This window comes from Cyprinus carpio, chromosome A21, assembly GCF_018340385.1.
Source record: "Cyprinus carpio isolate SPL01 chromosome A21, ASM1834038v1, whole genome shotgun sequence".
Taxonomy (NCBI): Eukaryota; Metazoa; Chordata; class Actinopteri; order Cypriniformes; family Cyprinidae; genus Cyprinus; species Cyprinus carpio.
Window position 1 is genome coordinate 4,458,027 of NC_056592.1, and position 15,130 is coordinate 4,473,156.

Below are 15,130 nucleotides of genomic sequence, written 5' to 3' on the forward strand. Positions count from 1 at the left end.
GGTTGAAAACCCCTGGGTTAGTTCACCCAAAAATAAAAATTAGCCTATGTTTTACTCACCTTCAAAGCATCCTAGGTGTATGTGACTTTCTTCTTTCAGAAGAATCCAATCAGAATTATATTAATTTTCCTAGCTCCTCCAAGCCTTTCAATGGGGGTAAACAATAAATTGCACTCAACAGCAAAAAAAACGTCAAATAAAGTGCACGCATCGGTAATAAAACGTTCCTCACACAGCTCCGGGGGGTGAATAAAGGCCTCCTGTAGTGAATCCATGCATTTTTGTAAGATAAATATCCATATTTCAAACATAATAAACACTTTTTTCTCACTTGACTGACGTTCAGGCAGATGACGTAGGATGTATGCATCGTGTGCGCACCTCTGAGAAATGCAGGAGCAAAGGAAACAAAGTTTCCCTAATTTAGCAAAAGAAAACCAGTCTCCTCTTGGCCTATATCAAAATCCTCCGAATTATTTTTTTTTTTTAACAAATCCTCTTTTTGTGCTACTAATGAACGCTGTTTTGTTTTGTTTTGTCTCCACATTCGTCACTAATCCTGCAAAGTCGACGTCCTACGTCATCCGCTGGAATGACCTCCGCCTATGACAAAAAAACGAAAGTGAGGGAAAAGTGTTTATTATGTTTGAAATATAGATATTTTTCTTACAAAAACGCATGGATTTGCTACAGAAGGCCTTTATTCACCCCTCGGAGCCATGTGAGGCACGTTTTATTATTGATGCGCTCGCTTTATTTGACGACTTGTGGACTGTTCAACTGCAACACCCGCTGACTGCAATGATAGAGCTTGGAATAGGCAGGACCATTTTTAATATAACTCAGACTGGTTTCATCTGAAAGAACAAAGACATATACACCTAGGATGCCTCAAGGGTGAGTAAATCACAGCCTAATTTTTATTTTCGGTTGAACAAACCCTTTTAATAGTATTTTTTTTTTCCAAACATTCAGACATTCAACACACAAACCCTGAGAAACACAATAGGTAATCTCACAGTTCAAGTACAAATCCCATCACAAACTCTCCAGACTGCTTGAAAAAGCAGTATCCTTTCTGTGAAACATCATCCTAGAACGAGCACACACACTTAACACAACATACACCCTATAAAGACATAATATATAGCCTTCACTTCTTCCTATTTGATGAATTCAGTGTTGACGTCTTGGTTGTGTTACATGTTTTGGTGTACAGTCCCAACACTTCCTGACTTCAAAGTTAGGGTGCTTTCAAACATTGCTAAAGATCCATTTCTTCTGTACTGAAAGCCAAAATAGGTGTGGCTGTAGTTTATCCTTCAAGAGTAGTGTTCCAGGAACAATCCTGCTGTTATAACCAAACGCTGCATGTCTTGCTTAAGGGTGTCGTGGTTGTAGAGCCAGACCATCCTCTTAGAAACTCTTTCCTTTGGTGACATCTTGGAATTGACCCTACTTTCCTTGTGCTTGCAGCCCAGATCCTTGACCAAAAGTTCACCAAGAAGGACCCATTTGTGAAGCGGTCGCACGGTCAAATAAATGTCCTCTAGTTGTCTTTGTTCTTTACTTCACCTAGGACTTTTCAGCCAAAGGAAAGAAAATCTTCTGAAGGTGTTTTTATAGGGTTAAAGGGTCTTCAGGGGATTCATTCAAGAAAAATAGAGGGTGTGGATGTAGAGCAAGACTGTCCTGTCTGAAACTCTCCTTTCCATGGGTTACTTCTTGGAACTAACCCTATTATCCTTGTGCTTGCAACCCAGATCCTTACCCACAAGTACACCAAGCATAACTCAAGATATCATTTGGGAAGAGGATACATGGTCAAAGAAACGCCCTACAGTTGGTTTTCTCCAATTAAGTCTTAACCTTGGATATTTTGGCAAAACGAAAGAGATTGTTCCGAAGGTTCTTCTATTAGCATTAAAGGGTGTTCAGTTGAGTCACTAAAAAGTAAAGGAAAAAGAAAATGGGGATGTAGAGCAAGACCGTCCTCTTGGAAACTCTTCCCTTGGGTTTCTTCTACTAGGAACTAGCCCTACTATCCTTGTGCTTGCAGCCCAGATCCTTAACCAAAAGTTCACCAAAAAGAACTAATTTGGGAAGGAGTTGCATGGTCAGAAAAATGTTTTCACTTATCTTTGTTCCTATTGAACAGTCTTCACCATGAACCTTTCGGGCAAAGAAAAAAAAACTCTTCTATAGGTGTTTCTATAAGGTTAAAGGTTCTTCAGTTGAGTTGTTGAAGTAAAACAGAGGGTGGGGATGTAGTGTATTTCCTTTCAGAACTTCCATTCACCAACTTCCCATGTTCGAAATTGATGTTCAACGAATTTGAAGTCCGTAGTGGCTGTCAGAGTTCAGCTATTCTGTTAGCGCCCCAGAACCTACTGTACTGATCCCACTTTTGTTCTTTGGAAGTCTCCAATTCTCTTGCTCTTCATTGCCTTTCTCTTGATAATCATGTTGGTCTCAAGAATACTTGGTATTTGAGATCTTCTTCCACAGTAACGTTTTGAGGTTGTTCAAAACAAGGGAATGATGCACTTCCATCTGCGAGGCCAGTCCACTGAGAGTCACACAGGTGCGTAACTGTTTCTCCAGGTCCTCCCTCAGGTCCGATGGTGCTCCGAAAAGCAGGAAGTCTTGCAGGAGTGCGCACACCTTGGCCAAGTTGGGCTGCACCACCTCCGAGTTGCACTGCCTTGCCAATCGGTCACACGTTGCGGTACAATCCCGCCCATAAGTACAATCAGCATTTGCCTCGCAAGTCCTCCCTCGTAGGAACCCCTTGACAGTTGCCTCCGATGCTACGCTTTGAAGGTCTGCCATTTTAAAGTCGTATTTCTCATTGTAGCCGACCCGTCTTGGGCTTGCATCACATATGTAGAAGCTTCCATATACACCATGGAATACTTCTTCGACGAACTCTAGCAGGCCGATGGTGATCCGAGCCCTACGGGGCCACGCAGGAGCGAGCCACTGGTTAAGAGTGACGCTCAGCACCGCAGGAAACACTGGCTGCAGCCAACCGGGCACCTCCAACCTGAAGAGGGCGCTGTGTGCTACGGGTTCAGTCACGTAAAGGTCTCCGCAGAATCCCAGCAAGTGGGGAGCGTGTTCTTTATCTTGCAGTGCCACCATTAAAACAAATTCATTGATCTGAAGCAAAGCCCACACGGATTTCGCTTCCGCTAACGAAACTTTGCCATCGCCACTGACATCCGCCAGAGAAATTACACGATTTACAAGTGTGCCAAGAGATGACTGCTCACCAACACTGTCCTATAAATGAATGGAAGAGGGAGAAAGACATTTTAGAACCTACAATGTTTTATTTTGTAGACTGAATATTATTTATTGGTAACTGAATTAACATGTTTTTAATTGTTTATACAGAGATAATAATAAATTAATGGCCAAAAACTAAAATAAAATGTGAATAGCAATTTAAAATGCCCAATTAAATGTTTTTCTCAATTTTTCACACTTCACTGGGGGTAGGACATTGAAAGGATTGTTCCTTTAAAAATGTAAAAAAATGCCAACAATAACCTTTATCTTATGTCACAGCCATGAACTCTGATTTACTACTTTCCATTTCTAGTCGAGGTTGGTAGTATTTATAATTTAGAAGGGGACATTTTCATTCTAGAGAGCATTTTATTGGAGAAAAATCTATATAAACATATCTGTATGAGATCATTGTCAATATTTTTGGATTGTTTTCCTGGGAGATGAAGAGTAAAAATAATTTGGCAATTTTAGTAGCAGCAAGCATATACACTAGCATACAGATTAGCATCAACGCTAACCTACATGGACTACCAACCAGAAAACTCATTTTTATTTCATGAAATCTTTAAAGCAAGTCTTTATCAGCATTATGCATGTATACTGAAGCATGCACGGCCATTTACTGCATTTTGTGTGGGTTGTGTTTAAGTGTATGTTAGTGTTGTTCTCCCCTGTGACACTGAGAGTGAGTGTATTGTTCTGGCTGTGACCTTTTCAAGTTCCTTCAGTTATTTTTGGCTTCTCTACCCTGTTACCCCACTCCCTCCCCTGCTCTCTCTCCATTTTCACCCTCCTACAGGGGACCTTGAGGAACAGCCGAAAGCTCAGAGAGGGTTAGACGGTCTTAGATCAGTTTTCTGCTTTGCTAAGCAGGACATAAACCTCTCCAATATCATTCACAACAAGTGCTGGGTGATATATTGAAATATTCATGATATATTCCAGATCATTTGATTGGGGATTTGATTCTTTTGGGTCACCACATTTGTCATATATTAAAATGCTTTTATAATCTATCAAAAAGTTAAAATATCATAAGCTAATGACTGTTAAGTGGAAAAACTGTGTGGAAGTACTGATTTTGAATCAGATTCTTACTTGCATTTAACATTCTGAATTTACTTGAAATCAATGGCTTTTAGGTTAAAATAATGGTTCAAATTAAATGCATAAATATTGGGATATCTATTCATTGTCATGAAAAGATTAAGAAATGATGAGATACAACATTTTTGGCTTTATCAGCCAGCCATTGTCATAACATCTGTACCACAACAATTCAAAACATCAAGTTCTAGAATTTAAAAACAAATGTTCTAGAAATCATGGAGTATAAAACTGGTTTCTGTGTAAACTGTAGGTCTGATTTTTTGTTATATTTGTGTATACTGTGAAAAATTAAGAAAAATAATAATAAAAAAAAATTAGATAAGACCTTGAGAAAGGAATGCAGCATCGCTCTGAATTCATCCATGGATGTTCCACGGGTGGGTTTATCGTAGAGGTTGTTGTCATGCCATAGAGAGTCAGGACCGTTTTCTCCTCTCATGCTCTCTTCAATCCCACACTTTACCAATACAGCTTTCTCCTTCCACACAGCACTGTATACCTGCAATATAGTATATTATACATAAATACATATTTTGTGGGCCAGATGCAATTGAGACCAAAAATGGTGTGTAAATATATGTGACCCTGGACCACAAAACCAGTCTTAAGTCAATTGGGTATATTTGTAGCAATAGCCAAAAAACATAGTATGGGTCAAAATTATCGATTTTTCTTTTATGCCAAAAATCATGTTCCATGAAGATATTTTTTAAATTTCCTACCGTAAATATATCAAAACTTAATTTTTCATTTTATAATATGCATTGCTAAGAACTTAATTTGGACAAATTTAAAGTTGATTTTTTTCAGTATTTTGATTTTTACAACTATTTATTTTAATAGTTGTATCTCGGCCAAATGTTGTCTGATCCGAAAAAACTATACATCAATGTAAAGCCTATTTATTCAGCTTTCAGGTGATGTATAAATCTCAATTTCGAAAAATTGACACTTAAGACTGGTTTTGTAGTCCACTGTCACACACACACACACACACACACACACACACATATATATATATATATATATATATATATATATATATATATATATATATATATATATATATATACACACACACACACAGTGGGTATAGAAATATATACACATATTATAGTTACTGTAATGTAAACAAAAAAATACATTTATACATCATGGTAGTACATTAGGCTATACAAATATAATGTAGTTCAATGTTTAATAATACTAATAATTCATTTAAAAAAATAACATAGCAAAATAAATTAATATATTGCATTATTGCAATATATAAATTGAATACATTATATATTTTTCAAAAAGTAAATATAAAGTAAAATGTTTAAACGCAGTACTTCTGGCAATAAAACTGTTATGAAAAATTAATGCAATACAAAATATAGTTTCTTATTTTTTCATTTAAATATGACCTGGACATTTTTTGTGTAAATCATTTATCTGTGTGTTTTTGAGAGTTTACCTGGTGCGTTGGTGTCACTGAAAGACATCGCTGAAGAGACAGAGTTTTCTCCTCGCAGAGAGACTTGCAAACCGATCCAGAGATAATACCTCTGCGATAGTGATCACACTAAGACACACACACACACACACACACACACACACACACACACACAGACTTATGCTTGGGCAACAGGCATTAACCACAACCATCTTGTCATCTTTACTTGATTTAGCAGTCATGTGCAAACAAACGGAGGACAAACTGGCCAGACAGAGGGCTTCATGATGTCATGATGGACTTATGCTTGGGCAGACCCACAAATGCAAAGATCACTCTAAAGGCAGCATATTACTTCTTCTCATCTGCATTCTCTTTTCCTTCTCGTTTTAATTTCTGATATCTACAAAAGCGGTTGTTAGGGCACATGTTGCAAAACACAAGCTGAAAAGGGCTTTTCTTCCCCTGGGCCTCACTAAGTGACTAAATTACAACATTGACACACACACACACAGAATCCTGAATAAATATTTTACCACTGTTTTTTGTTCAAAAAAATATAGGAAAAGTAATAGATTAATTTATGATAAGAGTGCACCTCAAAAACCTACATCATAACAGGAGTTCTGACTTTTGTCAAAAAGTCTTCTTCGTTGCCTTTTTCTCTGTCACGATTTAGAAATCATCAGAAATTATATATCAATTGAAAACTTAATTTAAAATCTCAAAATTCATCCTTACAAAACCAAAATAAAACAAAACATTACATTAAAATCAAAATACCAAAAACATTCAACAAAAAAATTCAATAAATGATAGTGAAATTTCACTTTCATGTCGATGTGTTTAAAAATGTGAGTGACAGTTAAGGCACTGAAAGCCACTTTAGTTTTTAAAGGGATAGTGCATTAAAAAATAAACATGGTACTTTTTCATCATTCTGAAGCTTGACCACAATACATTTTTGCTATATTGAAAAGCACAGTCTGATTGTTCCACTAAAAAAACGCCACATGATAGAAAAATACAGGATGGTACAACATAAGAGTGAGCAGATGATCTTTTTAAGAAAAAAAATACATGACTGTGAATATTAATCATCACAGTAAGAGGAAGTTCTACTTTCCTGAGGGGTTTGTGTTTGCATCCTGAAGACAGAATGTGCAATTAAACACAGTCACACTGCATAATTAGCCTACTGTTACAAAAAAATGTGAATATTTAAAATTGGCATCCATAATGGTATAATTATGATATGTCAGCTCTATTGCTTCCTCCTTTTAATTTTCCAGTTCCTCTCTCATATGTGGGCTATGACTTTATTACACCATCTGTGTGTGTGGACCGTATGCGAACACACTGAAGTGTATGTCAATCATCAGAAAGTCACTCTCCGTCTTAAACTGCAATGCAATAAAGTGGCAAATCCTCTCTATTCCATGTTGGTTTTTCCTGAGGGGGGAGGAATGGTGCTCATGGGAACAGATGTGCACCTAAACTCATGCATTATGGAGGATGCAGTGACTTACGATGAGCATGGTACAGACGTGTCCTCTGCAGAGCTCTGAATAAGAGGAATACTGCATATAGATCACCCAGCTGGCCACCAGAATCCCAAACCACGCCACCAACAGGTACTTGACCTTAACCGCAGGTAAACGGGACTGAAAAAACACATAATAAACTTAAATATACACACAACAATATTTCACATGACATAGATAAACTCTCATTTTATTCAATTTTTATACACTTTCATACATGGAAATAAATAGGATACATAGCAGAATTTTGCAATGTGACTTCAGTGTAAAAAATCATGCAATTTTTATCTCTTTACGCAACCTTTGACATATTTTGACTACATATTTTTTATAAAATTATTTAAAATAATAAAAACTATTTTTAGTATTACACAGAATATTTTTGACAATTAGAAAAAATTATTATATCAAATAAAATTTCATTATGAATGTGTGTATAAATTTATACACAGACACACACACACTCAAAAATAAAAGCTAAATTTAATATTAATTCACATATCAAATTAAAAAGATGATTTTAAAATATGCATTTAAAATGAAAATTTTACATGTATTGGTGTACATTATGGCTAAAATGTTTGCTTTGAAGAGTGACAAGCAGAAATGTAAATGGGAAGTCTGATGTGGCTCTAATTTCATATAGTATGAAAAAATAATATTGAATTACATTATGAAATGTGATGATGACAATGTGATGAATATGCCAGGGTGGAGTGTTTTATGCATATGCAATATGTACCACATTTAAAAGATTATTTGAAAAACCTCACAAAATGTTTTTATTTGAGCATAAAATTGGAAATGGGAACTTTGGCTTGTGATGTGAACATAGCTTATGCTACTTTGACAGACTGAGAGGGAGAAAGTGACAGAAAGAGATATTAGTGGTCATTAACATGTGCCCTAACAAGATTAAATGTAGTCTCTTGGACAGTTTTCAGGTGTAAAGGGCACTGAATGCCAAAGGCAGCAACTGTTCTCTGTGCTGGAGCGGGAATGTGAGTGTGTGTTTGTGTTGTGTGACTCTGTGAAAACACATATCTGATTACTGCCTGTTGATACAGACAACTGTTATTAGATACCTGAATTCACTCAGTGTGTGTGCGCTCGCTGAAAACAAGGCTTGAACATGCAATCAAAAATCAACTGCAGTGCACTTTACAATACATTCATGTCGTATAAATATGCACTGAAACTTTTAAAGGAATTGTGCACCCAAAAATAAAAATCCTTAAGAAAAAAAAAGTTTGTTTGTTCATCAGAACATGCAGCTTTTTGCATCACAAGGTGTTAATTGATGGACTACAGAGGTGTGGATTATTGTGATGTTTTTATCAGCTGTTTGTACTCTCATTCTGACGGCAACCATTCACTGCAGAGGATCCATTGGTGAGCGAATGATGTAATGCTAAATTTCTCCAAATCTGTTCTAATGAAGAGACAGACTCATAGACATCTTGGATGGCCCGAGGTTGAGTATTTTAAGCAATCTTCATTTTTGGATGAACTACTCCTACAAATACAACAAATGAGGCATTCGAGCTTTAAAAAACATGCAAAAAATTAATATGGCCAAAATGTAATTAATTATTTACTGATAGTTTTGAAACATCTCATTTTAGCTCTTCTTGGCACATGCATTAAAGCTCATGAAAGTAGCGATGTTGTATGCATGAAATAGTTCTTCTTTATACTCCAGTCTTGTCAGTGAATCTATTAATTCCAGCCTGAATGGTTTGCTCACAAATTGAACTGAATCGGGTTCTCAAATTCAATAAACTCAATAACTCATTATCAGTCTGTTCTTCGAATAAAAAAAAAAAATTGCATGGCTTCTGAAGAGTTGCAATACAGAGTACAAGTGAGATGGACCACTTTTATGATATTTTTATAATGATTTTGCATCATTCTTGAAGATTGAAAGCCTCAGCATTGTATAGGGAAAATACTCTTTAATTATTCCTTCTGTGTTTCACAGATGAAAGAAAGTCATACATGTTTGCAACAAAATGAGGGTAATGACAATTTTCATTTTCTTGTGAACTATCCCTTTTATAGTGGTCTATTGTCTGTTTAACCTGAGGAACTGAGATTTTGTTTAACTTCAGGTCAAGTCCCTGCTGTTTTCGTTCTCTTGTACGGGAGAAACGAAAGATGCATTTGTCATCTGTGACATCTTCAGCACAGGGTTCAGCAATGAATCTGACAGAGTTGACCTACACGGTCTCAAACGGTAACAGTGTGCACTTACAGTGAGTGCACTTATGAAAGAGGGCTCTTAGTGCGGATCTACAGAAACACTGTCAGCATACTGTGTGCATTAAGCTCTCAGACCAGACGTGTGTGTGTGTGTGTGTGATTAGCTAAACCTGGAATTAACTGCAACAATTAAAATGACAGATCCTCTATCTTATGATTTATGTAACTTGTGTTTTTAAAATTCAGAAGAATGCAATACACATAAATCAGGAGCTACAGTGACGGACATCCATGAATATGGATCACTGGGGCAAGCTGTCACAATGGGTCACAAAGACTTTATTTCAGGAGTACAATTATGCAAATGCATTTTCACTTTAATATTTTTACATGGTACCTTTTACATATTTGCTGACTCATTTGTGCATTTTTTTTTTTTTTTTTACTGTTTGCATTTTGCTGAAAAGCCTATAATAGGTTATTTAATGGCAGATCAGGGTTGTCACAAAATGTCAACCTGTAAACATTTTTTCTGAGCAAAAATAGTGAAAATGTCCTAGGCTGAAATATGTTTACCTGGGTAAAAAGTGACAACTAGCCCCAGTTTCCCTTATCATGGTGCTAAATTACTTCCATGTTCATGTGTTTACGTAATATTCATGCAAATACCATGACCAGGAAACATTTATGGTGCCATGTTCAAAAACACGGTGATACCATGGTACTTTTGTTTTATTTCGAATTTTTTAATAAGGTTTCTGATGGAAATATATAACCAAACATTGTCATCCAAGCATTAAACTTACCTGTAAACCCTTAGACAAGGGACAGAAGAGCACCAGGTGAACCAGCCTGCGTAAACTCCTCGGCATCTTCACAGTAACACTGATGATTCACAATACAAATAAACACTGCCCTCCAAACACGCCTTCACTTTCTCATCTCGTCTCCTCCATTACAGGCGACGCGCCAGCGCATAAAAGAGCAAAAATACACATTTACTCTTATTTTATCGCCATGTGCTTTCGTTTCAAGATGCAATCGGCCGTGAGATGGAGAAACATCCCAAGCTGGTGGTGCTCAACTCAAGGACACGCGCGCGCACACGCATCCATAGACGCGCGAGCTCCGGGCATCATCCTCGCGCGACGAGATGCGGCACGGCTAAAGTTGCTTTAAAAACCAGTTCTGACATCTGCGCGTTATTTAGACCGATGTTTGATTCTAAGGGACTCATTGTCCCAAAGATCAGCGCGAATCGGGTGGATGAGGTGGTGCTGGGATGAGAATCACTGACGATCAGCTGGAGATTCGGCCTCTCTACGACTCTACAAAGCGCCTTAAAGGGGAAGAGACACTAATTTACGCTACCGACAGAAATACTGTCCCTTTAAATGTCATTGATTACAGCAGAATAGAAATAAGGGAAAATATATTCAAATATCATTAAATAAAATATAATAAAGATGAGATCAAATTTATTTAATTTCAAATCCTTTAATTTCGTTTTTTTTTATTAAAAGAACAAGAATACCCATTAAATTTGACCACAGACATTAGGATATAATTAAGACAAAATAACTTTAAATGTGATTAAATATAATAAAGTAAAAATAGATAATAACCTTTAATTTTAAATTAATTGGAATATGATTACGACCAAAACCCCATGGGGCTAAACAGGGGGGAAAATAATAGAATAAAATCCATTTAATATGAATCATCAACAATATTTTATAATAAAACAGAAAAATAGAGAATTACTTTAAATGGAATGGAATAGAAAATAAGAAAAAAAATCTATAAATTCAACAGTATTTTCTGCACATTGGGTAATTAGTAATCTAAAAGCGACTGAAGTGTCACAAATTTGTCATTAATAATTATTTAAAAAAAACAGTAACTATTTATTTGATTATCAGGTTACAGTGTGCATGAATAGAAAAGAATAGAATAGAATGAGATAAAATACCTTTAATTTCAATTATTTATTTATTTAAAGGTAAAAATAACCCTTACAATTTGACCACAGACAATAATATATAATTAGGACAAAATAAGACTAAATAAAAACAAATACTCATAACCAATACTTTTTGATTCCACAATATTATAGAATCCTTTGTATTATAAAATCCCTTTGAAATCTAAAACGTGAAAACAAACACCAATATAGTTTGATTAGTGATTTTACGTTATTTAAATATTAAAGTAAACATCTAAAACGTGAAAACAAACACCAATATAGTTTGATTAGTGATTTTAAGTTATTTAAATATCAAGTTAAACTGTGCATACCTTTTTATAAAGCATTGTATACAGGCCACTTTCAGGCTGTTGTTTGAGTCTTTCTGGTTCCTTTTTTCTTATGTCAAGCCTTCACACTCCTTCTACAGCCAGGTTTGTGTTTGGACATGTTTCATCTTGTGTGTGACACTTTGAGAGCGAAACATTCTGCATTCCAGAGACCGTTCAAGAGAGTGTACATTCACTGCATGAGCAAATATAGTTTAAGGGGAGACACTGCAGGCAAAAACAGTGTTTTTTCATGCACCTGTCAATATTTAGATTTATGTGCTTTTCATAAAGTTTTTTTTCAGTTGTACGCGGGTCACTTATGGAAAACAAACATCCAAAGACACGGTTAGTGTTTCTTTTATAGCACTTTATCTATTATGTCAATAGATTTCAATTACAATACATATTTTAAAGGGCCGTTTTCTCAAAATGAGTTTTTTTCTCCAACTCTCTGAGCCATATATCTCCACTTCAGTGGCACTTTACACACACCAAACTTTACATATTTATTCCTGTCTATATTCTGAAAGTTTTTTAACAGAGGGATTTTCATATAAATTTTCTTGATTATATACCAGCACTTTATTCCCCAAAAAATGGTGAAAATATATTTTTTTTCTAGCTGTTCAAAGTATTTTCTGAATTAGGAGTGACAAAAAGAGATACCAAGGATTCCTTCTGTAAAAACATTGTGACTCTAATATGTCAAAAAAATTAACAGAATTTTGAAACTGACTTCATCCTGTGTTCAGATTTTTGGTACTAGAAATTTTTGCAAATGAGCGCATATTTCATTAAATAATGCCTTCATTTCCATATTTAAACATAACATTTTAGAAAACGTGTAATACAAAAAATGTTTGGGCAATTATCAATGTAATCAATCAACTTGGGTAAGTAATCAATTAGTTTAAGGTAACACGTGTGTGTCTGTGTGCATGCATACTTTAATTCTAACATTACATTAAATGTGTGCATGGATAGTTTACTTCTTATGTGACTTTAAAATAATATTTTAGTAGTATTTTATATTTCACATTTGCTTACTTTCATTGGATCATTTCAGGTTGCATAATAATGCTCACAGTTGTTAAGTGCAAAATAATGTGCAATATATTCTTGAAATTCATGTTACGGACACCAGAGGGCGATAAATGTTAATGGAGAATTTTGCTTGTCTTAAATTAGAAAGGAATGTTTGTTTGTTTGTTTTTAAATAACGAATATTTTCAAGGATAAAACACCACTTCTTATCCCATTTCTGGATTACCTCCATATGAAAGTTCATACAGTCAGAGATGGGCATAAATACATGAAAATGTAATTAAAATACAAATACAAAATACTGTGTGAAAGAATTTACTTAAATGCAAATTACATTCGTTTTTTTTTTTTTTTTTTTTTTTTCAAAGGATTAAAAATACATATTACAAAAGGGTATTTTGTATTTCAAATAGCTATTTTAAATACATGTATCTGAAACACTGCCCATCCCTGCATACAGTATCTCATCAGTATGACAACATCTATTCTGGGACAAAATTTAGCTCAAAATTGTCACTGTAGCGGGTGACATGATGTGGTTTCTGCAACATTACTCTTTGACCTCATGATATGAAGAAACTTTGCTATGGCTGGCTGTTTAACTCAGATGAGAAAATGTCAGCTTTATGACATCAAAAGACAACTCTTTCCAAAGATTAATCCACAATAATAATCCACAATAAGATCTTAATTCAGTGTGGTCACTTTCAAGTGACTCAGAATGTGAAAGAGGGTTCATATTGACATAATCATACACACTTCTTACATACATTAAAAAAAAAGTAAACAACAATAAGAATACATAAGAAAAAAAACACCAAAAAAAATTATACTAAAAAAATTTATATTCTCATCAGGCTCCTATGTTTATGTTCAGTTATTTTACTTTAATGGGAAAGAAAAGAATCTATTCATTGCCATTAAAGTGAAATTACTGAACCTACACATAGGGCCCTGATAAAAATGCTCATTTTAGAAGAAAATTTCAAATGGCACTTAAAGGCTTTTGCATCTGAACTCTTCATATATGCCCTTATATGTCAGATGAATTATCTGGGAATAAACACATACAGTCACAGAGCTTTAACTGTGGTCAGGTCGCATTTAAACACTTAAGTGACCGCAGCATTGAGGATCTGCTGTATCTGATTACACACCCTGATCAGCCATTTAATCTTGTTAACTAACTCCTGTTAACCTCCTATAATCCTTAATCTGCCTATCCGCTCCTCAACACTTGGCAACATGAATTTTCCTACAGGCATTCTAAAATTGCAATTAACTCAATTTTGGGGGAAATTATTTTGCATTATAGCAGTGCTATTTTAGTATGTGAAATACTATTTATTTTATTTTTTTCTGTTTTAATTTTCATTTTAAAAGTTTAGTCATTTTGTTGTGTTTTTTTAAGAATTATAATAAAAAATAATAAAAGTAAAAATATTTCCTTTTTTTTTTTTTTATTTTAGTTTTAGTTATTTTGGTACATCAAGATAAACTAAATGAAAATATGAAATGTTGACTATCTATTAACTATCTGAAATAAAATTTATTTTTTATATTTTATTCCAGTTAACTTATATTTTATTTCAAGTAACAAAAATGTTTTATGGTTAAAGGAACAGTCTAACCAATAATGAAAATTATCCCAGGATTTACTCACCCTCAAGCCATCTTAGGTGTTTAAAACTTTCTTACAATATAAAGGGCGTTTTTAAAAAAAATTTTAAATATGAAAAAATTTCCTGACTCTTCCAAGCTTTATAATGGCAGTGAATGGGTTCGAGACTTTGAAGCAAAATAAAGTGCATCCAACCATCATAAAAAGTACTCCACATGGCTCCGGGAGGTTATTAAAGGCCTTCTGAAGTGTTTGTGTAAGAAATATACATGTTAATCTCTAGCTTCCGCTCACTGTTGTACGTGTGTTCACGAGAGAGTGGTGTCCAGCGGAGGACGTAGGAAGTAGACGTAATGTAAACTCCAATGAGAATAGTCTTGCAAGATCCACAAGATTTGTTTACACCAAAGGAAAACCAGTCTCCTCTTGGCTTATATCAAAATCCTCCAAAATTTTTCTTTACAAATCCTAATTTTGTAATTTTAATTTGTGTTTTGCTCTCTCCTCTGTGTTCGTCACTTCTCACAGCCCTATGCCTTCATCCTACGTCGTCCTCTAGATGCCACTCTCTTGTAT

General features: G+C 35.0%; 1 protein-coding gene across 1 annotated transcript; it reads right to left on the reverse strand.

Annotated features, from left to right (window-relative positions):
• Nucleotides 1–923: 923 nt before the first annotated feature.
• LOC109056723 (divergent protein kinase domain 1B-like) lies at nucleotides 924–10,942 on the reverse strand. Its single transcript, XM_042778651.1, has 5 exons — nucleotides 10,398–10,942; nucleotides 7,375–7,509; nucleotides 5,867–5,974; nucleotides 4,733–4,906; nucleotides 924–3,285 (listed from the first exon to the last, which is right to left on the reverse strand). The coding sequence occupies exons 1-5, from the start codon at nucleotides 10,461–10,463 to the stop codon at nucleotides 2,473–2,475; spliced, it is 1,296 nt and encodes a 431-aa protein (XP_042634585.1). The 5' UTR covers nucleotides 10,464–10,942; the 3' UTR covers nucleotides 924–2,472.
• Between the last annotated feature and the right edge of the window lie 4,188 nt (nucleotides 10,943–15,130).

Bases quoted from the DNA above. Each gene is read 5' to 3' on its own strand.
- LOC109056723 (XM_042778651.1), bottom strand. From the start codon at position 10,463: ATGCCGAGGAGTTTACGCAGGCTGGTTCACCTGGTGCTCTTCTGTCCC. The intron at 7,510-10,397 runs GTAAGTTTAATG...GTGTTTTTTCAG, and splicing joins CCTTGTCTAAGGGTTTACAG to TCCCGTTTACCTGCGGTTAA. The intron at 3,286-4,732 runs GTCTTATCTAAT...ATTCATTTATAG, and splicing joins TGCTGCATTCCTTTCTCAAG to GACAGTGTTGGTGAGCAGTC.